This window comes from Malaclemys terrapin, chromosome 23 (assembly GCF_027887155.1).
Source record: "Malaclemys terrapin pileata isolate rMalTer1 chromosome 23, rMalTer1.hap1, whole genome shotgun sequence".
Classification (NCBI taxonomy): domain Eukaryota; kingdom Metazoa; phylum Chordata; order Testudines; family Emydidae; genus Malaclemys; species Malaclemys terrapin.
Genome location: NC_071527.1, coordinates 12,635,500 through 12,658,162, shown reverse-complemented (window position 1 = coordinate 12,658,162; position 22,663 = coordinate 12,635,500). Strand labels below are relative to the sequence as shown.

Sequence of the window (22,663 nt, the reverse complement as noted above, 5' to 3'; positions counted from 1 at the left end):
TCCCTGGGAAATATCCCTCCCTCTTCCACCCTCTAACTTCACCACCTCAACCAAGCTTCACAATCATCATAGCTGTGAACAGTATTAAATTGTTTAAAACGTATACTGTGTGTATATCTATATAATATATTGTTTTATGTCTGGTGAAAAAAATGCCCCTGGAACCTAACCCCCTACCCATTTACATTAATTCTTATGGGGAAATTGGATTCGCTTAACATCGTTTCACTTAAAGTCGCATTTTTCAGGAACATAACTACAACCTTAAGTGAGGAGTTACTGTAATTGAATGGGGCAGGGGTCTCCTGACCTGGCTGCCTCAACCTCGGGGCATGTTTCTCCTAAGGAAAGGAAGTCTTTGGAGGTCACTGGGAAGAGACTCAGAAAGAAGAATGCACTCTCTCACTCTAAGGCCTGGTCCCCACTAACCCCCCACTTCGGACTAAGGTACGCAAATTCAGCTACGTTAATAACGTAACTGAATTCGAAGTACCTTAGTCCGAACTTACCGCGGGTCCAGACGCGGCAGGAAGGCTCCCCCGTCGATGCCGCGTACTCCTCTCGGCGAGCTGGAGTACCGGCGTCGACGGCGAGCACTTCCGGGATCGATTTATCGTGTCTTAACCAGATGCGATAAATCGATCAACGAACATCGATTGCCTGCTGCCGGACCCTCCGGTAAGTGAAGACGTACCCTAAGGAGCCAACTCCAAAAAAGGCCAGGTCCCCGTCCAGGTCCTCCGGCTCAAAGGATATTGTTGAGGCCAAGGACTCTTCCCCCAGTCCTGGCAGGCTTGTGAACCCCTGAGCTCCAAGCACAACAAGCACAGCTCCAATAGAGCAGAGGTTCTCAAATTGTGGGGTGCGGAATATATTCTGGGGAGGCATGAGAAGCTTTAGGGGGGAAAAAAACTTACTGTGCACATTAAGAGCTGAGCAGCAGATGCTGGCTGGGTGCCCAGCTCTGAAGGCAGCATCACCACCATCAGCAGCAGAGAAGTAAGGGAGGCATGGTATGGTATTCCCACCCTTCTGCACTGCTGCTGGCAGTGGCATTTCCTTCAGAGCTGGGTGCTCTCCGCTCTGCCTTCAGAGCTGGACAGCCAGAGAGAGGTGGCTGCTGGCCAGGCACCGGGGGAGGGGGGTGTAAACTACTACAGACACAAAGAAGGGGGGCGCAATCAAATAAGTTTGAGAACCACTGCAATAGGGCACTGCTACCCTCCACCGGTAAGGAGGGCAAGCACAGGGTACCATTGAGTTCAGTCTTGCCATCAGCACCGAGGCATCCCACTCAGCTGTTGGTGCCATCGTGTACCTTCACCCAGCTATCGGTACCAATGCAAGCCGTTCAGATGTGGGTGCCTGTACAAGCAGTATCCTCAGTACTGATCAAGACACAGTGCCAGACATCTACAATGCCAGCAGTATGCTCATCATAGTCAATATCATCAGCTTCAGCTATGGTGACCTAGGCTACAGCATTGGTACCAAGGTCCTTTTTTTGGTACCACAGTAATTCCAATACTCAAGGGACCTCTCAGCATCCGATGAACCAGTCCCCGTTGCTGACTGGTACCAAGCATCTCTTAATACTGAGCCATCAGTCTCCAAGCGGCCATCCTGTGGCACAGGATTCTCCTCCATCTTCAATAACTGCCTCACCATAGGAGGATGTGGAGAAAAGAAGACTCCTAATTGGTCTCCTCTATTTCAGTAAGGGGTTCTCCTACATTCCCCTTTGGGAATCTGCTTTTGACCAGTCACAGGGAGGACCACGCAGATCACTCAGTATGGTGGAACCAGCATTGCATGCCACCCCTGCTTCATTATGGACTCCTGCAATAGCCATATTGGGACCCAGACCACCAGTACCATCCCTCAGGGGACCCGGGTTTCACATCCTCCCCATCCCCATCCACCACTCTCACAGGAGGAGACATTTGAGGAGCAGGAGATTAGACTAGATAAAGAAATCACCCCTGAGACTCCCATCTCATTATCGTCTCTGGATGAGGTGGTTGTGCCGCCAGCAACTTCAGGCAATTTCAGGACCTCATTAGAAGGGTAGCGGACACTCTGCACATCCCTCTGGAGGAGGTCAAGGATTCACAACACAAGCTGGATCTCTTGCAGTTCACAGTGATGTTACCTATTATTGAGGATCTCCTGGACCCAGCTAAGATAGTGTGGCCAACACCTGCCACTATTCCACCAACATGCAGAAGTGGGAAATAAGAAATACTATGAGCCCCTTAAGGAGTCTAACTTTTTATTTTCCCATCCCCCACCTAACTCCTTAGTGGTGGATGCAGCAATAAGCAGCACTTTTCAAGATCTACCCCCATGACAAGGACCAAAAGCGACTGGATCTCTCTGGACAAAAGTCATACTCCTCTGCAACCCTCCAGTTCCGGATCACAAACTATCAGGTGGTCGTGGCCAAATACAACTTTACTAATTACAACAAGCCCACGACCTGTATTGAACAGCTGCTGTGTGACTGCAGGGAGCAATTCAATTGCATAGTCACAGCAAATCAGCTATTTGCTAGTACAACTCTCCAAGTGTCCCTAGATGCTGTGGACCCTGCTGCCAGATCCATCTCCATGGTGGTAGTTAGACACAGGGTATCATGGTTCCAACTTCGGGGATTTCTGAGAGAAGTTCAGAACACAGTAGAGGACCTCCCCTTTGATGGTCATACGCTTTTCTCAGAGATCTTGAACAATTCCCTTCACACGCTGAAAGACTCCGGGGCTATCCTACATTTCCTGAACAAGAAACATTTTATACAGACTATCCAGAGGTCACACCTTGCTCAATTCTCGGGATATCATAGACCAATGGAACCCCCCGCCCCCCCAGAAAGAGAGGGAAGTTTTAGAGGAAGAGGGCTGCCCAAGCACCCTCCACAACCACCCAGGTGTCAAATAAACAGCAGTCTCGATGGATTGGCCAAAGGTTCAAACTCTCCCACTCCTCTGGATTTACAGTGGTGCCCTTTAGCCCACCTCCCCCTTCCGAGGACTGCCTTGTCCGTTTCCCCCAGGCTTGGGAGCAGGTTACCATAGACTAATGGGTCTTGGAGGTCATAACAGCGGGCTATACTATCCATTTTATGTCACTCCCTCCCTTCCACCCCACCTTTCATGTCTCTCTCTAGGGAACCTTCTCACGAGCTTCTACTGAGTCAAGAGCGAGAGAGACTCTCCTGCAATTAGGAGCTATAGAACCAGTCCCTTCCTCTCATGGGGGCAACGGGGTGCTACTCAGAATAGTTTCTGGTGCCAAAGAAGGGTGGAGGCTGATCTGAGATTTAAGACTGTTAAACAAGTTTGTAAAGCCTCAAAACTAGAATGGTGACTCTAGCAACTATAATTCCTTTCCTGGAGGAATGGGATTTGTTTTGGCCCTCAATCTACAAAACACCTACTTCCATGTATCTGTATACCTGCTGCACAAGAAATACATATGATTTGTGTGATTGGGTGGACTACCCCTGCTGAAGGCCTCGTGGCCCTTCCTCACCCCGCCCAGAAAAGAGCAGAGAAATCCTCCAGGCAGCATAGAGTGGCTACAGGGGAGCAGCCAATCAGAGGGACTGCTGTAGCAACCAATGACGGGTCAGAAGGACCATATAAAAGGAAGCAGCAGGGGCAGAGCAGGCAGTTGCTGCCTGGAACTCAAAGAGGGAGGACCATGGACAGCTACTGCAGGCAGGACTGAGCCCAGGAAAGGCTGCTGAAAACTGGGTGCTTGGCTGGCTGGAAGAGCAGCAGGACCATGAACAGGTCAGTGCAGGCAGTCTGAGTCCAGTGGACTGAGCCCAGAACCTAGCCAGACTAGGCAAGAGTACCGTGATGGGCCCTGCTAGTCTGGCTGAAGACTGAGCTCAGGGAGGGCTGCTGAAAGAACACCAATTGAGGGTACCAAGATGAGCCCCCGTTGGGTTGTTAAAGAAGGCAGTGTCTCTGGGAAAGAAGCCTTGGTGCTACGGCCCCATACCAAGGCTGTGAGAAAGAACTAGACACTGTATACCCCCAAAAGAGGGACAGTGTGTATGACTTGGCCGAAGGGCTGCGTCACTGAAGACCCACTGACAAACCATCAGCCCAGGGACCTCCATGAGAGGTGGTGCCACCCTGTTGTAAGAACTGAAAGAAAAACAGGCTCACACACAACTGTGAGGGGGACCTGCGAGAGGGAGGTGCTGCCACATTCAAAACTGAGTGATTGCAGGCACATATTGGCGGGGGGGGGGAGGGCTCACAAGAGGCAGGTGCCAATGCCATTACAGTTCACCATAGGCCAAGATAACTTCCAGTGCTAAGTGCTCCCCTTCGGCCTATTCTCAGTCCCAGAAGTGTTTTCAAAAGTTCTAACAGTAGTGGCAGCTTACTTTCAGCAGGAAGCAATCCTGGTCTTCCTATACCTCGATGACTCAAGAGATCCTTCTTCGAGGTAGTGCTATCTTCCATCCAGACAGGCCTTGCTCTGTTCCAGGAGTTGGACCTACAGCTGAATATAAACTGTATCCTTTCAACTGGTACTAGCGTGGATTTCTTTACAAAGGCATACTTAGACTTATTGACAACCAGAGTTTACCTGCCTTTGCACAGATTTGTGACCTTTGTCAGGTCTGGTAGGGACAATTCAGGGAAGCCCTGAGACCACAATAAGGAACTGTCTCCAATATAGCAGCTTGCACTTTTGTGGCCAGTCACACAAGGCTACACCTCCACTGCTTTCAGATTGGCTCAGAACAACATACTCTCTGAGCAGGGACACCTTGGACAGTCAGGTGGTGGTGTCCTTGTGTGTAAAGAAGTCCCTAAATTGCTGGAAGGAGCAACTCAATATTTGTGTGGGCGTCCCTTTCTCTCATCCAACCCCATCAGTGACTCTAACAATCCCTGTTAGGATGGGGAGCCCACCTCAATACCCTCAAAGTTCAGGGCAGATGGGTACCCCACAAAGCCAGTCTCCACATCAACCTCTGCCACAAGGCTAACCAGCGCTGCGCAGGCGAACCCCCCTCAGTTCCTTCTCAACCGCCCTTGGCAAGAGACAGAGCTATTAGCAGTCCGCTCATCAGATCATCCTCTCTCTCTTAGAACTTGAAAAGTTAATCCCTTTCTTAGTTTTAGAGTTTTCTTTAGTTTTCTCTTTTAAAAACAAAAAACAAAAACTTATTTTCCCCTTTTGGGGTCCATCCGGTTCACCGAGCTTTAAGAGGTGCCTCCCATGCAAGGAGGACATCCCTGTAGCAGACAAACCTTCCCACTGCATCTGTTGCCTCGAGGAAAGCCACATTTCCCAAACATGTTCTGCCAACATCTCAGGTCCAGATCTCAAAAGGACCGTGAACTGAGACTAAAACTCCTCATGGAGGCAGCCCTTCAGCCATCCCCGGACCCACACCAGGAGTCACCCAGATGGCGCAATGCTTCCCTACAGCCCTCGACATCTAAGGACTATGGATCAAAGAAAACAGCTGCGAGTCCCCCAGAGTGAGACATGAAAAAATCATAGGCACATTCAATGTTATTGGTACCATTGGCACTGAGACACTCCAAACACGGTACCCATAGGTCATGAGGGTCTGAAGTGGCAGGTACCCTTAATGTGCCTAAGGACCTGATGGGCATAGGCACTGAAGCAACGGTACCGACATACAAAGGCAAGGACAGAGACCACACCACCACCAAGCAGATGCTGCTGGTATGAGCATTACCATCAGCATGGTCAACAGCAAGCCATCCAACTTCTGAGTGCTCAGTACAGCACAGATCACCAATCCCTTCAGTGCCATTGACCCAACAACAATTGTCGGCACCGAGTAGGACAGCACCACAAGAATTCAGACACGCTAAGGACCTCACAGTATCTGAGATACCAGAGTCTCCCTTGCTATTGGGGCTCCAGTACAGAGTTTACTTCGGACGTGGGAATCTCCGTTTTCCATTGGAGAATCTGATAGCGAACGCAAACAGGAGGAGGTCGTCTCCCATTATTCCTCCCACGTTCTTATAATGCCCATTACCATCTTGGGCCCCCTCAGTCATACCCTTCGTCTGCTCCTCAACCACCATAGTATGGCCAACCATGGGCTCAACCACTGGGACCCCTTCCACCACCCCAGTGGACCTACTGGGATCCTTGGGTGGCATACAGGCTCCATGCCTCCCAAACATCTAGCATGGCCCACCATGAGCCTTTGGGGTGCTCTCCCCAGCCATGATATGCAGAGCCACTGAATCTCCAGAAGTGATCATGGAGGAACAGGAGGTCGGATTTGAGGAGGAGGTCACACCACAGACTAACATCTTTCTCCTCTCCAGCCGAGGCAGTGATGCCTCCTCCACTATCCCTAGCCGACAACATCCGGCTATTTCAAGATCTAGCAAAACAGTTTGCAAACGCATTGCAGATCTCTTGAGGAGATGAAAGACACTCATCATAAACTCGTGGACATTTTTGCACTCCTCCTCTTCCTGCAGAATACCCCTCCCTGTCAACAAGACACTTCTGGACCCAGCCAAGCTTATATGGCAAACCTGGCATCGGTCAGATATGGCAAAGGGGCCAATAAGAAATTTTTTTTTTTCCCATTTTCCCCCAATTCAATTGTTGTGGATGCAGTAAACTCCCAGGGTTGCCAACACCAGGTGAAGGTCACCCCCTTTGATAGGTTGAGGTGCTTCCAATCCCTATTTGGGAGAAAGGCCTATTAATCCACCACACTATAATTCAGAATTGCAAACTATCAAGCTCTGACAGCAAAATACATCAATTAGGCCAAGCTCAACGCATTTATTGATCAGCTCCTGGAGTCACACTGCGAACAGTTTCGTGCCATTGTTAATGAAGGACATCTGGTGGCCAAGACAGCACTTCAATCAGCACTTGATGCAGCCAACACAGCAGCTTGGTTCATCTCTACAGCTGTGGTGGTTCTTTGAGTGCTTGTTCATGTCCATTCCAACATAGGGGTGTGCTCACCCCGAGCACCGCCCGCCGCTGGAAAGTGTTTTTCCCTCAGTGGTATCCGTCAGGTTGGCTCTGGTGCCCCCTGGAGTTGTGCTCTCATCGCGCCGATATAAAGGTCCCTGCCAACCCATCTTCTCCCCCCCCCCCCCCCCCCGTTCTTTCTTACCGCCCATAACGGTTGCTGGAACTGCTTTTCATTCTTGGTTCTGCAAGTATTCCCTAGTGGAATCTCTCTACTCTTGTTTCTATATAGTTTATTGCAGTTTCGAAGTAAGTTTTAGTTGTTAGTTACTTAGCAGGGTTCGCTAACTGGGATTAAACCCCCTCCCCCCCTGGCATTGGGACATGCCTCGATCTCCAGGCTTTAAGCCTTGTGATTCCTGTCACAAGCCTATATCTGTGGGTGACCAGATGACAGAGGTCAAATATCGGGATGCGGGGGGGGGGGCGGAGCAAAAAAAAAACAAGCAGGCGGCGGAGCAAAACAAAAAAACTGCCGGAGCACAAGAAAAACTGAGAAATCACCGGCAGCTCCATGCGCCCCCCCCCCCCCCCCAGCTTGCCTCTGCTCTGTCTCCACCTCCCCCCTCGGGGAGGGAGGGGGACAGCATGCAGAGCCCCCCCCCCCCCCCCGCCCCTGCCAGAGGGACCTGCCAGGGGGCCAGGTGAGACCCAAGCAGTGCTAGCCTTACCTGGAGTGGCTCCCAGGAAGCATCCAGCAGGCAGGTCCCGTCCCTCTGACTCCTAAGGTTGCGCGGGTTGAGGGGGGCGGGGACAGGGGTGGGGGGCTCGCTGCCGGCGCCTACAAGCCCCGCCCCTGCAGCACACAGTGGAGACCTACTCGCCGTCTCTGTGCGTGCCTGGGGAGTGGGGCTGCAGCACTCTGCAGGCTCCTGCCGGCCGGCGGGCGAGCACCGGGAGTTCAGCTGCACAGCCCCAGGCCCAGGAAGAAGAGGTGAGCAGCGCCGGCAGCACCGACTTGTGTCCTCCACCAGACGGTCCCAGATATCAGGACAAAGTGCGTCCCAACCGATGTAAGGTCGGGACGCGGGACAAGTCCCCTAAAATTGGGACTGTCCTGATAAAATCGGGATGTCTGGTCACCCTACCCCTGTTCCAGCTGCCTTATGTGCCTGGGGGAAGCTCACATGCGAGAACGGTGCAAGATTTGTAAGGAATTTAAGACCTGTACCAAGAAGGATAGGAATGCTAGACTTTGCTCTGTCCTCATGGAGGCAGCGCTCTGACCTCCATCAGAGCCAGCACATTCAGACCCGTGCCCGACTACCTCAGTAAGGAGCGCCCTGGCCTTACTTCGAGACACCCAATGCTATTCCCTGTCTCCAGCATCAAGGAGAGACACTCTGATTGCATCTCCAGGGACGAAGAGAGATGCGCTGGCGAGAGACACTAGGCATAGTTCACCATCATCTGTGCCTAGGAAGAAACAAAGACCAACAGAGGCCAATCACCAACGCAGATCGGCAAGACATGGGGATACTACCAGAGTACAACCTGGCTAGGGGCACCCTGTGGCACCAGCATTCCATGCTGTGCCGTTGACTCCAGTCCCAGAAAGGGAACCATTGAGTCCAGCACTGATAGACTCACCACTGCGAGAGAGGCACCAGAGCCCCACAATCCTACACGTGCCATTGACACTGGAGGCCTTCGCGGCAGTGAGACTTACTGGTGCTACCGATACTGTCATCTCCAGCCTTATGGGAACTGTCAAGGGAGGCACCAAAGGACAGACCACTGCAGGCTCGAGGCCACAGATAGTTTTCGAAGGGGAAACCAGCCATGATAGCGCAGTCCCAGTCCCCTCCCGGCACTGGTCAGAGGCACCGATCAGCACCACTCTACACTGGTATCCAGAGGGATCCTCAGAGATGGACTTGAAGGCGGGATCTTGTGTCTCATGAAGAAGCCGACATCACCAGTCTAGACACTATCCAGCTATGGACCCAAGTCAAGGGGTCCGACCAGCGGTGTGGCCACCAGGGCAGTGGCAGTTCCCCATGCAATGGCCTTTCTGGAAGCCCTGGGCATTCCCAGCGCAACCTGGGTCCCATTCCAGGAGGTCATATTTGGTGGGTTCAGAGCCCAGATCACCTTCACCACCAGAACATGATCCAGACTCCAGTACCGAGGCCACTGTCGTGTATCAGGAAACTGCACCGTGGGACCTGGTGGGTGCCAAAGGCAAAGAGCAGGGCCCAGTGCCGGTCCAAGCATCCTCCTCTTTCCCAGATGAGGCAGTCATAGGAACTGATGTTGTGCCCCCACAGGGGGATTATAAGGCACATCAAGAGCTCCTAAGGAGGGTAGCTCAAAACCTGGAGATCCAGGTGGAGGAAATTAGGGAATCCTCCTACTCTCTTGTGGACATATTGGCAGCAACGAGCCCCACGAGAGTGGCGCTGACGCTGAATGATGCCATCATGGACCCCATCAAGGTATTGTGGCAGACCCTGGCATCACTTCAGCCAACGGCAAAAAGGACTGAGAGGAAATATTTTGTCCTGGCAAAAGGGTTTGAGTCCCTGTACATACACACGCCACCGGGTTCACTGGAGGTGTCAGCTGAGCGGGAAAGACAGGGCCAACAGGGACCGACACCTGAGGCCAAAGATGCCAAAAAGTTAGACCTTTTTGGGAGGAAGGTCTATTCGACAGGGGGTCACCAGCTCAGGATTGCCAACCATCAGGCACTCCTGAGCAGATACAATTTCAACTCCTGGAACTCTACGCAAAAGTTTAAGGAGTTGCTACCTCAGGAAGCAAGACGAGAGTCTGCAGCTCTCTTTGTCGGACTCGGCAGCCCGTTCTATGGCTTCAGCAGTCACTATGTGCAGGAGCTCATGGCTTCAATCCTCAGGCTTGCCACGTGAGGTCCAATAAACTCTGCAGGACCTCCCCTTTGAGGGTACATCGCTCTTTTCTGAGCAGACGGATTCTAAACTACACAGCTTGAAGGACTCGAGCTACACTTAAATCCTTGGGCCTTCACACTCCAGCCCCAGTGAGGAAGCATTATAGGCCACAGCCGGTGGTTCGCTTCTTCCCCCCCACCTGTTTGACAAGACTATAGTAGGAGAAGGAGCAGGGGCTACAGGAGGAGACCTCCGACAGAGTCTTCATCTACATCTGCGACTCCCAGACACTTGGCAGGGTCAAAGCAGGCATTTTGATGGTACGCTCTGAGACGACATGCTTTGATCCAGGTTTCCCAATTTTTGTAGACTGGTTATCCCACTTCTATTGGGTGTGGCCCCGTAACACCTCAGATCAATGGGTGCTATGCATGATAGCACTAGGATACACCCTTCAGTTTTGTTGTACCCCTCCCTTCTACCCTCCCTCCCCATCCCTCTTCAGGGACCTTTCTCACGAGCAGTTTCTAGCCCAGGAGGTGCAGTCTCTCCTAAGGGTAGGAGCAGTGGAGGAGGTTCCACCAGAGCTAAGGGGCCGAGGGTTCTACTCCCGCTATTTCCTAATCTAGAAAGCCTACAGTGGTCTCGGACCGATTCTGGATCTGTGAAACTTCAACAAATTCGTGAAGATGCTGAAGTTCTGCATGGTCTCCTTGGCCTCCATCATTCCCTCCTTGGATCCAGGGGACTGGTATGCCACCCTCGACTTAAAGGATGCTTATTTCCACATTGCCATCTTTCAGAAACGCAGAAGATTTTTCAGATTTGTTGTCAACCATATGCACTACCAATTTATGGTGCTCCTGTTCGGTCTCTCAGTGGCTCCTCAGATGTTCACAAAATGCTTGGCAGTGGTCGCGGCCTTTCTCAAGAAGCAGGGGGTCCAGGTCTATCTATACCTCAATGACTGGCTGGTAAAAGATCGGTCCAAACGTCAGATAGAGGCAGATGTGAGTCTAATTCAGCCAATCTTCCAGGATTTGGGTCTGCTCATAAATGCACAGAAATCCACCTTTACCCTGGTCCAGAGGATAGAATTCATCGGGACAATTCTGGACTCAGTACAGGCCAGGGGTTCTCTCCCAGATGCACACTTCCAAGCATTAAAAAGGCTTATAGTGGTTGCACTAGCTAGCAGTTTGCGCAGGAGTCCCTTTCTCGAGACCAAACCATCAGTGTCCTTCATCACAGATGCATCTGCAAGGGGATGGGGAGCTCACTTGGGGTCCCTCAAAACTCAGGGTGTCTGATGTGTAACAAGAGTTCTTCCAATGTCAGAGAGCTCAGAGCAGTTCGCCTGGCCTGTCAGACAGGTGCATGTCAGTCCTCATAGACAACACAACAACCATGAACCATATCGACAGACAGGGTGTAATGCGCTCCTCTCACCTGTGCCAGAAGGCACTTCATTTATGGGAATTTGCATAGCCCACTCAATTCACCTCAAGGCATCCTATCTGCTGGGCTCTCAGAACGATCACCTCAGTAGGGTCTTCTCCAACCACTATGAATGGTCCATTCATCCAGAGGTCCTACAAGTCATCTTGTGGAAGTGGGGAACTTCCCAAATAGATCTATTTGCAACCAAGCACAACAGGAAGTGTCTCGAATTCTGCTCCCTCCTAGGCCACAGTCTAGGATATCTGACAGACACCTTCCTCTTGCCTGGATGGGTCATCTGTTCTAGGCATTTCTACCCATTCCTCTCATACGTGAGGTTTTGCTAAGGATCAGGTGGGACAGAGTGCAAGTCATCCTGATAACCCCAGCCTGGCCATGACAGCACTGGTTCGCTCTGCTCATGAACCTGTCACTGGAAACACCAATTTGGCTACCTCAGGTTCCAGATTTGATATCCCAGGACCACAGCTGCCTGCATCACCCGAATCTCAAGTCGCTTCACCTCACGGCTTGGAAGCTCCATGGCTGAACCTGAGAGTTAGCATGGTCCAGTCTGGTTTGAGAAGTTCTTCTAGGGAACAGAATGCCAGATATGTAGGTCTAGTGGATGGCTAAGTGGAAAAGGTTCTCCATCTGGTCAACGCACAAAAGGTGTCTCACCCACGTGGTCATCAGTAGCATTCATTCTGAAGCAGCAAGGGCTATCAATGTCATCAATTAGAGTCCACCTAGTTGCTGTTTCAGCATTTCACCCATGAGCGAATGGCCAGTCTGTCTTTGCAAACTCGATTTGTAGTTGTTTTCTGAAGGGGCTGGACAGACTGTACCCCCAGGTACAATGACCAATTCCACTTTGGACTCTTAACCTGGTGTTGTCAAGGTTCATGGGTCCTCCATTTGAGCCCTTGGCATCGTGTTCTCTTCCCTACTTGTCCTGGAAGGTGGCGTTTCTGGGGTCCAGTACTTCAGCTAGAAGGGTCTTGGAGATTAGGGCCCTCACCTCAGAACCTTCATACACAGTATTCTTCAAGGACAAGATCCAGCTGTGTCCTTATCCAGCCATCCTCCCGAGGGTGGTTTCACAATTCCATAGTAACCAGGGCATGTTCCTTCTGGTCTTCTATCCAAAACCACATGCCAAGAGCCAGGAGCAGAGACTTCACTCGCTAGATGTCAGATGTGCGCTGGCTTTCTACATAGAAAGGACTAAATCATTTTGGAAAACTGCTCAACTGTTTGTGGCGATTGCAGATAGGATGAAAGGCTCTCCAGTCTCAGCCCAGAGAATTTCACCATGGATCACGTTCTGACCTAGCAAAGGTCCTTGTTCTGGCCCTGACGGCACATTTCACTAGGGCACAGGCATCTTCAGCTGCATTCATGGTACAGGTCCCTATCCAGGACATCTGTAGAGCAGCAATGTGGTCTTCGGTCCACACTTTTGCATCTCACTATGCCATTAGTCAGCAGGCCAGAGATGACGTTGGATTTGACAGAGGTGCTATAGTCTGCTTGTCAATGAACTCCGAACCTACCTCCTACACCTGCTTGGGAGTCACATATATTGGAATGGACATGAGCAAGCGCTCAAAGAAGAAAAAACTGTTACTAACCCTTCCGTAACTGTTCTTCAATATGTGTTGCTCATATCCATTCCAAAACCCATCCTCCTATCCCTCTGTTGGAGTTAGCTGACAAGAAGGAACTGAGGGGTAGTGGGTCAGCAGGGCCCATAATACCAGCGTTATGAGAGCATGACTCCAGGGAGCACTAGAGCTGATCCAAGAGATACCACTGAGGGGAAAATTTTCCAGCGGCGGTGCTTGGGACGAGCACACACCTACATTGGAATGGACATAAGCAACACCTCTTGAAGAACAACGATTACGGAAGGTTAGTAACCATTTTTTGTGGTGAGTGTCCTAGTTGCACATGTCTTGGCTTCTTTAAGGAAGTACAGACAACAGTAGAGGATCTCCCCTTTGAAGGCACTGAATTGTTTGTTGAGAAGACTGACACATCCCTTCATACGCTCAAAGATTCCAGGGCCACTCTCCAGTCATTAGGAATTTATACACCTGGAGAAAAAAGAAAATTTAGTCCTTAACTTCACCATAAATCCCACACACCCCATTCTCCAACTCAACACTATTATGAGCCTCAAAGGAAAAAATCCATATTTTCTGAACATAAACCATCAGGCCCTCAATCTTCCTCTTCACAACCATCCGCCTCAAAACATCAGTTTTGACATCCTGATCAGTGTGCTGACAGACCACTCCCTACAACACCAACTGCAGCTGACCAACCCATTGCTTCCACGTGGGTACCCCTTGCTTCGCTCCACAACAACTGGGAACGAATAACGTCCAGCAAATGGGTTCCGGAAATGATCCGCAATGAATACTCCATCCCCTTCATCTCCCTCCTCCCCCCACCCAACTCCTTTCCCCGCCCCTCTTCAGGGACCCTTCTCACGAGAGTTTGTTGAAGAAACACCAGAAAGAGATCACCTCCCCTGTCTGAGCCATAGAACCTGTACCTCAGCACCTACAAAACACGTCTTATTTCGTGATACCCAAGGAGGAGGGAAGTTGGAAACCCATAATGGACCTCAGAGCACTGAACAAATTTGTAAAGGCTCAAAAATTCAGGATGGTCACACTAGCAGCGATTATTCCATCTTTGGAACAGGGAGATTGATTCTCTGCCCTTGACATACAGGATGCCTATTTCCACATACCGATCTTACCTTCCCACAGATGATTCCTCAGATTTATCCTGGGTCAGGACCATTACCAGTACAAAATACTCCCCTTTGGCCTCTCATCAGCTCCGAGAGTATTCACCAAAGTCCTCTCCATGGTGACCTCTCACCTACGTTCCCAGGGGATTATGATCTACCTCTACCTGGATGATTGCCTCCTCAGAGCCTGCTCCTTTGACAGGGCCCTTCGGGCCAACCAAACAGCTGTAGACTTGTTCATGGATCTGGGCCTACAGATAAACATCCAATAATCAACGTGCACCCCCGTAGAGCTCCTAGAGTTCATAGGAGCCGACCTAGACTCATTATAGGCGAGGGCACTCCTACCAGAGCACAAGCTTCAAAGCTTGTCCACGCTCATAGAGGCAGTACAAACCAGCTCTCAAATATCAGCTAGACACTACCTCCAACTCCTTGGGCATATGGCTGCAGGCATGTCTGTGATATCTCATGCCAGACTTCACATATCCAAACATGGTTCAGCTCGGTCTACAGGCCGAACAGTGACAGACTAGACAAACCTCTATCACTGCCCACCAAAGTTAAAAACTTCCTGGACTAGTGGAAAGACCCAGCAAATGTCTGCACGGGGATCTCCTTCTCACAACCTTCTCCATCACTACTTCTCACCGTCGACGCATCCCGCATGGGGTAGGGCACACATCTCAACAATCTTACGACACAAGGCAAGTAGTCATCTACAGACATGTCTCTTCACATCAACCTCCTTGAACTCAGAGCAGTCAGGACTGCTTGCACCCACTTCTTTCTGATAATCAGAGGTACACACCCAAGAGTCTTGACAGACAATATAGCATGTATGTACTACATAAATTGTCAGGGAGATGCCAGATCACCCTCCCTTTGCACAGAAGCACTAAAGCTATGGAACTGGTGCATTTCCCACAGTGTCAGAATAGCAGCAGTATACCTTCCCAGGAGTACTGAACACAATAGCGGACAGTCGCAGACACAAGTTCCCACACGACCACAAATGTGAGATGAACTCAAAGTACTACATGACATATTCTGACAGTGGTGGAAAGCAACTAGCGACCTGTTAGCCACTTACCTGACCAAGAAATGTCCATGCTACTGCTCCAGAACAGGCCTCAGACAGCATTCCTTAGGGGATGCTCTCCTTCTATGGGACAAGGACCTTGTATGCACCTTTCTCCGGTTCCCTCTATTATCACAAGACCTGTTTAAAAATAAAAAAAGAGAGAGCAAATGTCTTATTGATTGCTCCCTCCTGCCTGAGACAAACATGGTACCCTTAGCTGTCACAACTGGCAACATGTCCACCTATCTCCCTTCAACCCACTCCATGCCTCCCCTCGCAGAACGAGGGACGCACTCTCCACCCCAACCTGCGGATACTCTGACTCAAGGCTGGGTCCTTCATGGTTCCAGCAGACAGACAGATTCTGCTCTGAGGAGGCACAGGAAGTGTTACTACACAGTAGGAAATCGGCTACCTGTCGTACTTTCCTGCAAAAGTGGACCAGGTTTCAGACTTGGTGTAATTCAAGACAAATTTCCCTGACTTCTGCTACTCTCCCAATGGTCCTAGATTATATACTGACTCAAGAAATCAGGACTGTCTCTTAGCTCAATCAAAGTTCACCTAGTGGCCATAGCAGCCTTCCATCAGGGAAGTATCCTGAGGGATACTCAGTGCTCTCACACCCAACTACAAAATGATTTCTCAAGTGTATAGTAAACCTTTCCCCAACCCAGACATCCCACCCCAACACAGAATCTAAACTTAATACTGAAGAGCCTGAGTAGGCCATCCTTTGAACCCATGGCCCCTTGTTCGGTCAAAAACCTGTCTATGAAGACAGAATTCTTGGTGGCAATCACCTCGACAAGGAGAATAAGGGAGATAGCAGCATTTACGGCACATCTCCCTCATCCATCCTCCCTCCTAAACTTTTCCTCTCCACTGCAGAACGGTCTAAAGGCAGGTCTAAAGGCACAGCAATATCATTCCAGACACTCTCCAAATGGGTCTCGAACTGTATCAAACACAGCGATCAGGTCACAACATCATACCTCCAGCCAGAAACTGCACACTCTCCACTAAGTCAGTTTCCTCCTCTGTCACCTTCCTCAAGAATGTCCTTATCTCAGAAATCTGCAGAGCAGCAACCTGGGCACCTGCACATATCTTCACAGAACACTATGCGATTACCAGGGACTGCTTCAGACATTATCTTCAATTCCGCAGTATTGTCATCCATAGCTGACTCTACTCCAAAGCCTCAGCCTCCCATTAGGGATACTGCTTGGGAGTCGACTACAGTGGAGCACCTATAGGGACACTACTTGAAGAAGAAGAGGAAGTTACTCACCTGGTGCGGTAACAATGATTCTTCGAGATGTGTGTCTGGATGGGTGCTCCATGACCCATCCTCCTCCCCTCTGCTTTGGAGTTCTGGTCAAGGACTCTGTGCTAGAGAAGAAACTGAGGCGGGTTTGCCTGCGCAGCGCTGGTTAGCTGTGTGGCAGAGCACAAGGGGCGAACAGCACAAGTGCGGGCCAAAGGGATACTGCTACCAAAGTTCTCTGAGCAGCAGCAGCACAGGGATGCAAGCGCAGCTACAGTGGAGCACCCATAAGGAAACACAGCTTGAAGAACCATTATTACTGCACAAGGTGAGTAACTTCCTCTTTAAGAACTATGTTTCAGTCGCATGTATTTCTTCTCCTGGTGAAAGCAAATCATTTTCTCTCTACATTGCACAAGTTAATGAGTGATTTGGAGTTAAGGCTCTTAAGCTGCCTTGCGGTTCAGAATCCGGCAAAGCACCCCTTACGTTCAGGCCATTCTATGGCTCTTAAGAAGGGGGTGTTGCGGGCACTTTATTTTCCTTGTATTTATGCAGGTCTAAAATGAGCCACTTCTTGACATGTCATGGAGCAATTAATGCTGCAGTGCTTCCCGGGAGCTGTAGTAAGTAGGGGTTGTGTTAGCTGTCCCTGCTGTGCTACATTAGCAGACTGGCATAGGATTTAAAATAATTTCTGACAGCCTGTCCCCTGGGGCTGCTGTGAGGGGGGGCTGTCCTCCCCTTTTCCCTCCTTGAGCCTTTCTTGGCAATACAGGCACAAACAGGGGAAGATATATTAGCCATCTATCAACCTCTGGCTGCCAGGCTTTGCTATGAGCCGAGCAGGACCGTCTGCCTCCATTCAGAACCTGCTTCGGGGGAAAGGGACGGGCAGGTGTAGCCGCATGCAGGGCCACGTAGGGAAAAGTTGAGGGGGTGTGAGGGATCAGGGGCGGAGGGAGCACTAGGATTTCAGTCCCAGGGGAGGTGAAGATGGGGGAACCGGTAGCATGGGCTCAGAGGGGCCACCCCTCGCGGGAGAGATGCCCAAGCGCCTGCCCTGCTGGCAGCAGGCAAGGGGTCACTTGGGGTGGCAACCCTGCCTCACACTGCCCCAGGCAGCACCAACCAGGCACGGCCTTAAGGCCCCTGCCAGCCCCCTGGGGGCCTCCACAGCCTGGGCCTTGGCCTGGGCCTGTGGGCCCTACGCGAGCTCGGCTCTCCTCTGCTCCTGCCTACGTGCGTGGCAAGTGTCTGTGGCTCCCGCCTAGAGGGCCTAGTATCGATTGCTCGGTAGGTGACTGTTCCTGTCTGCCTTTGTGGGTTCTGGTTCGGCGGCGGCCACCTGGGCTGGCTCGGCGCTCGGCTGCCCCGCCTGGCCTGGCGCGGCCCGTGGCTCGGCGCTCGGCTGCCCCTCCTTGTGGCCGCCCTGCATGTGCCGGACCCAAGATGGCGGCCTCCACCTCCTCGCCGCTGAAAGTGACAAAAGCGGCGGCGCCGCCGCGGCCCCGAGAGCGGGACGGGGACGGGGAGCCCGAGCCGGAGGCGGTGCCCGAGACCGGTGAGGATCCCCCCGCTCCACCCCCGGGCCTGGGCGCGGGAGCGGCCCCGCCCAGCCCGCAGCCAGACGGGAGTTGGAGCCGGAGTGGAGCAGGCCGGACTCCTCCTCTGCCCCCGCGGGCGGTGGCGGGGTCGGGTCTGGGTCTCCCCGGGGGTCTGAGCTCCCTCCTCGGCCCCTCCCGTCGGGGAGCGAGTGGGCCGGGGGAGGAGACGCACTTGGCTGTAGTCCCCGTTCCCCCCCCCCGCCGCCGCCCGACAGGCCGAGCTCAGCGTTCCCCGGCCGCCTATGGGGGGCTCTGCCCAGGCCCCAGGCACCCCCCTCCCGCCTGCACTGACAGCCAGGGTTTAGTGCGCTCCCCCACCCGCTGGGCTCTGCCCAGCGCCTCCCCTCCCCCCCCCGCACTGACAGCCCCGGCTCTGCCCGCTCCCCTGCCCCCATCCCGGGGAGCTCTGCCCAGATCGCCCCCTACACTGACCCCCTGTGCTCAGTGTGATCCCCAGTTTCCCGGGGGCTCTGCCCAGCCTGTTCTCCCGCCCCCAACCCCCAGACTGACAGCCTGGGCTTGCTTCTGTCTCTCTCTTTCCCCTCCCCCCTCCCCCCCTGCACTGACAGACTGGGCTCACTCACTCTAGCTGTGCCTAGTTCACGCGCACACACACACATATACACACTGACAGAAAGGGCTTGCTCCCCTTGCACTGACAGACCAGGCTCACGAACCCCCCTCCTCCCACACACACACACACTATTAGACCAGGTTCAGTGCACTCCCTGTCCCCATTCTGGGGCCTCTCGCCTGCTTTCGCGCCCCCCCCCCCCCCCCCCGACATGCTGGGCTCACACCCCAGGGGCTGTACCTAGTTCTATGTCTTCTCCCCTTCCCCCCACATTGATGGGCCAAGCTCATTGCCTCCATCTCTGCCGCCTCCTTCACTTCTAGGAGGCTGTGTTCAGCTCCTCACACATACAAAACACATACTGACAGGCTGCCTGGAGCACTGTCCTCACACCTTCTCTTTCAGATAGCCCCCAGTATGCTGTCTGTGTCAAGACTCTACCTAGTTCTTTGCTTCTCACACACTGACAGGCCTGGCTCATTGGTTTCCTGGTGTCATGGGGCTGTGCCTTCCTCTGTGCTCCTCTGCACTGATAGGCTGGGCTGACTACTTCTCTACCAGTACACCTGGCTCCCCCTAGTCCCTGGGGAGCTGTGCTCAGTGTGCCTCTTCCCCTAAATATAGTGACAGGTTGGGCTTATTGTCTTCTTCCACCCTTAATTCAGCTCTCTGCTCCTCCACATTGACAGGTTGGGCTTACTGCCCCCTGCCCTGACCACAAACTTGGCTCCCCTCTGGGATGGGGGGTAGCTGTTCCCAGGTCTGGACCCTTTCTCATGGATGGGTTTCATTGAGCCCAACCTTATTTTCTTTTTCTCTGATTGTGCCCTCCCAGTGAGGAGTAGCTTTAACACCATGAATCTAGGAGCAGAGGATTTGCTAGGCCAGCTCAGGGGCCCTCTAGCCCTGTTTCTTGTTCCTGGCAGCAGCCAGTGCTAGCTGTTAAAAGGAAGATGCAAGAAACCCTGTAATGGAGAGCTGTGGAATAACCTGCCTACGGGGGAAGCTACTTCCTAAACCCCACAGCAACCCTGGAGTAAGAGGGTTTTTAACTCTTCCAAACTCTTGGGGGGGCATCAGTCATTGCTGATATAAATTCTGGATGCCCTCGCCACATAAGCAGCCTTATTCCTTCATGTTGTAGGATTTTATGTATCACCATGATGCCCCAGCACTAATCTCAGGGAGCAACATGAATATTTACCCACAAGAGCCTGTTAAAAGACACTGGTTTTGAATCATTTTAAAAAACTCTTGTCCTGTTGTGTCTCCAGCTAGTGAATGAGGCTGAGGTGTTTCTGCAGAAAGTGACTAGTCCCAGTTTGAGGATCTGAAACAGAACAGGGGAAATTGATGTCACCCTCAGAAACTTTCAGAGTTACAGAGACAGCTCCATAGTTAAATTTAACCAAATGAAAAGGCTTGAGTCACTTTAATCTGTAAAACTAACCATAAAAACCAAACCTATGCAGCAGTTTACCTTAGCACAGAGCTGAAACAATCAGTCTTTTCTTGCTATATAATAAAGCAGCTAAAGCCCTACCTTGCGTTTCCAAACTGTCAAAATGACAGCTTCCTGTTTGATTGCTTTAACTATTGTTTAATATTTAAGAGACAAGGGAATAACTTTTGTTGGTGAAAGAGACGAGCTTTTGAGCACACACAGGGCGTTTCTTAAGCTCAAAAGCTGTTCTCTTTCACCAACAGAAATTGGTCCAATAAAAACATTACCTCACCCACCATGTCTCTCTGATATCCTGGGTTACAACACTCTATTAACAACACATTTAATATTTAAGGCATTTTAAAGAGCAGTGGCTTATTCCCCTGTAGTTGGACACATTGCTACAAATTCCTTTTTGTGTTACAGTGCAGTTTTTCTCTAAATGACCATTAAGTTAAGTTTTTGTTTTGTTTTATGGCTTCTAGAAGTAGGTAAAATAAAAGTGATTTTTATAAACTTCTCACATTTTATTTTGGAGATTTCTTGTTGCCCTGTCTGTTCATGTCATCTTTAATATTTTCTGTCTGCTCCAATTTGGGATTCCACTGATCTTTGTGCCTCTGTCCCAGGGTTCCAGGCACCCTTCCATTCAAATACCCCTTCAAAACTTTTTTGATACAGCTTGCTATCCGTAATCTTAGTTGTGCCACTGGGTGCTTCCCCTATCCTGCTGGCTCTCAGTGAAAATAAAACAAACATTACAAACACAACATAAACAGTCCAACTGTCCATAATTAATGCTTTCCCAGAAGCAATGTACCAATCCTATTGTGTTCTCTCTTCCCTGTGGTCTATTGTCACTTCTTGTGCCTTTAGCCTTCTAACCTGGTAATAGACACAGAACGCCACAAGCCATCACCTTCAGCCCCCAACTAAAACCTCTCCAGCGCATCATCAAGGATCTACAACCTATCCTGAAGGACGATCCATCACTCTCACAGATCTTGGGAGACAGGCCAGTCCTTGCTTACAGACAGCCCCCAAACCTGAAGCAAATACTCACCAGCAACCACACAACAAAAACACTAACCCAGGAACTTATCCTTGCAACAAAGCCCGTTGCCAACTCTGTCCACATATCTATTCAAGGGACACCATCATAGGACCTAATAACATCAGCCACACTATCAGAGGCTCGTTCACCTGCATATCTACCAATGTGTGATATGCCATCATGTGCCAGCAATACCCCTCTGCCATGTACATTGGCCAAACTGGACAGTCTGTACATATAAGAATAAATGGACACAAATCATGTCAAGAATTATAACATTCAAAAACCAGTTGGAGAACCCTTCAATCTCCCTGGCCACTCGATTACAGACCTAAAAGTTGCAATATTACAACAAAATAACTTCAAAAACAGACTCCAACAAGAGACTGCTGAATTGGAATTAATATGCAAACTGGACACCATTAAATTAGGCTTGAACAAAGACTGGGAGTGGATGGGCCATTACACAAAGTAAGACTATTTCCCCATGCTTATTCCCCTCCCCCCACCCCGCCCCAGTTCCTCATATCTCCTTGTCAATTGCTGGAAATGGGCCATTTTCATTACCACTACAAACAGTTTTTTTTTCTCTCCTGCTGATAAAAGCTCAACTTAATTGATCACTCTCCTTATAGTGTGTATAGTAACACCCATTGTTTCATGTTCTCTGTGTGTGTGTGTGTATATATATATATATATATATATATATATCTTCCTTCTGTATTTTCCACTACATGCATCCAAAGAAGTAGGCTGTAGCCCACGAAAGCTTATGTTCAAATAAATTTGTTAGTCTCTAAGGTGCCACAAGTACTCCTGTTCTTTTAACCTGGTAATGTAAACACTACTAAGTATAGTCCTTGTGCTAGGAACAGTCCTATTGATGTCCTGATAGTAAATGCTACACACGGTAGGAAGTGTTGGCAAGCTTGTAATTTCCTCAGGGCCAGGACCTGTTGGCTTGACAGTAAAACTATGGACATCAGTGATGCTCTGTAAACTAACAACTCACTAGCCGCAGAGAAATGGTCAGGGACCCTCTTTTTGTTTTGTGTTTGTACGATGCCAGGCTCGGTGGTGTCGTGATCCATGGCTGAGGCTCATTGGTCCTATCAGTCTAGAGACCAGAAGATATGGAATGTGTTTTGCGCGGTGTGACGAATACCATCATTTCATACCACTCTTTGTTCCCTGAGTCACTGCTGATAGCACGGGAAGCTTACACTGAGAATTTCTGAATATTCCTGTGCAGTGATGACTTAACCCCTGCATTTGCATCCGTGAGCTATAGTTCCTATTCTCTTAATGACCCAGGTCCAAAAGCATCTGTTTGCTGTAAACCTACCTATTACAAACTTGTTTTTCCATTAATAGATAATATTGACTGGGATATTTTTTCACTTCCATTCTTGGTGCCTGGCTGATAACATGGAGCTAATGAGTAACTTGTAGGGCATTTTAATCAAATGTGGAATGGTTTAACCTTTATTCACTGCTCCCCTTGAGTGAGTTTCATTAATGCTTTACTGTTTACAGCTCGGACTGAATGTTTCC

The 22,663-nt window shown here is 50.6% G+C and overlaps 1 protein-coding gene across 8 annotated transcripts in view; it reads left to right on the top strand.

The window, feature by feature from the left end:
* The window catches only part of WIZ (WIZ zinc finger), a 146,092-nt gene that overhangs the window by 108,276 nt on the left and 15,153 nt on the right, over window positions 1-22,663 (top strand). The window contains exon 1 of one of the 8 annotated variants that reach the window (XM_054012363.1): window positions 17,846-17,994. The exons of the other annotated variants lie outside the window; for them this stretch is intronic. Coding sequence (XP_053868338.1) covers window positions 17,883-17,994 — 112 coding nt within the window. The 5' untranslated portion in view covers window positions 17,846-17,882. Of the gene's footprint in view, window positions 1-17,845; window positions 17,995-22,663 lie in introns of those variants that run through there. 8 annotated transcript variants of the gene reach the window in all.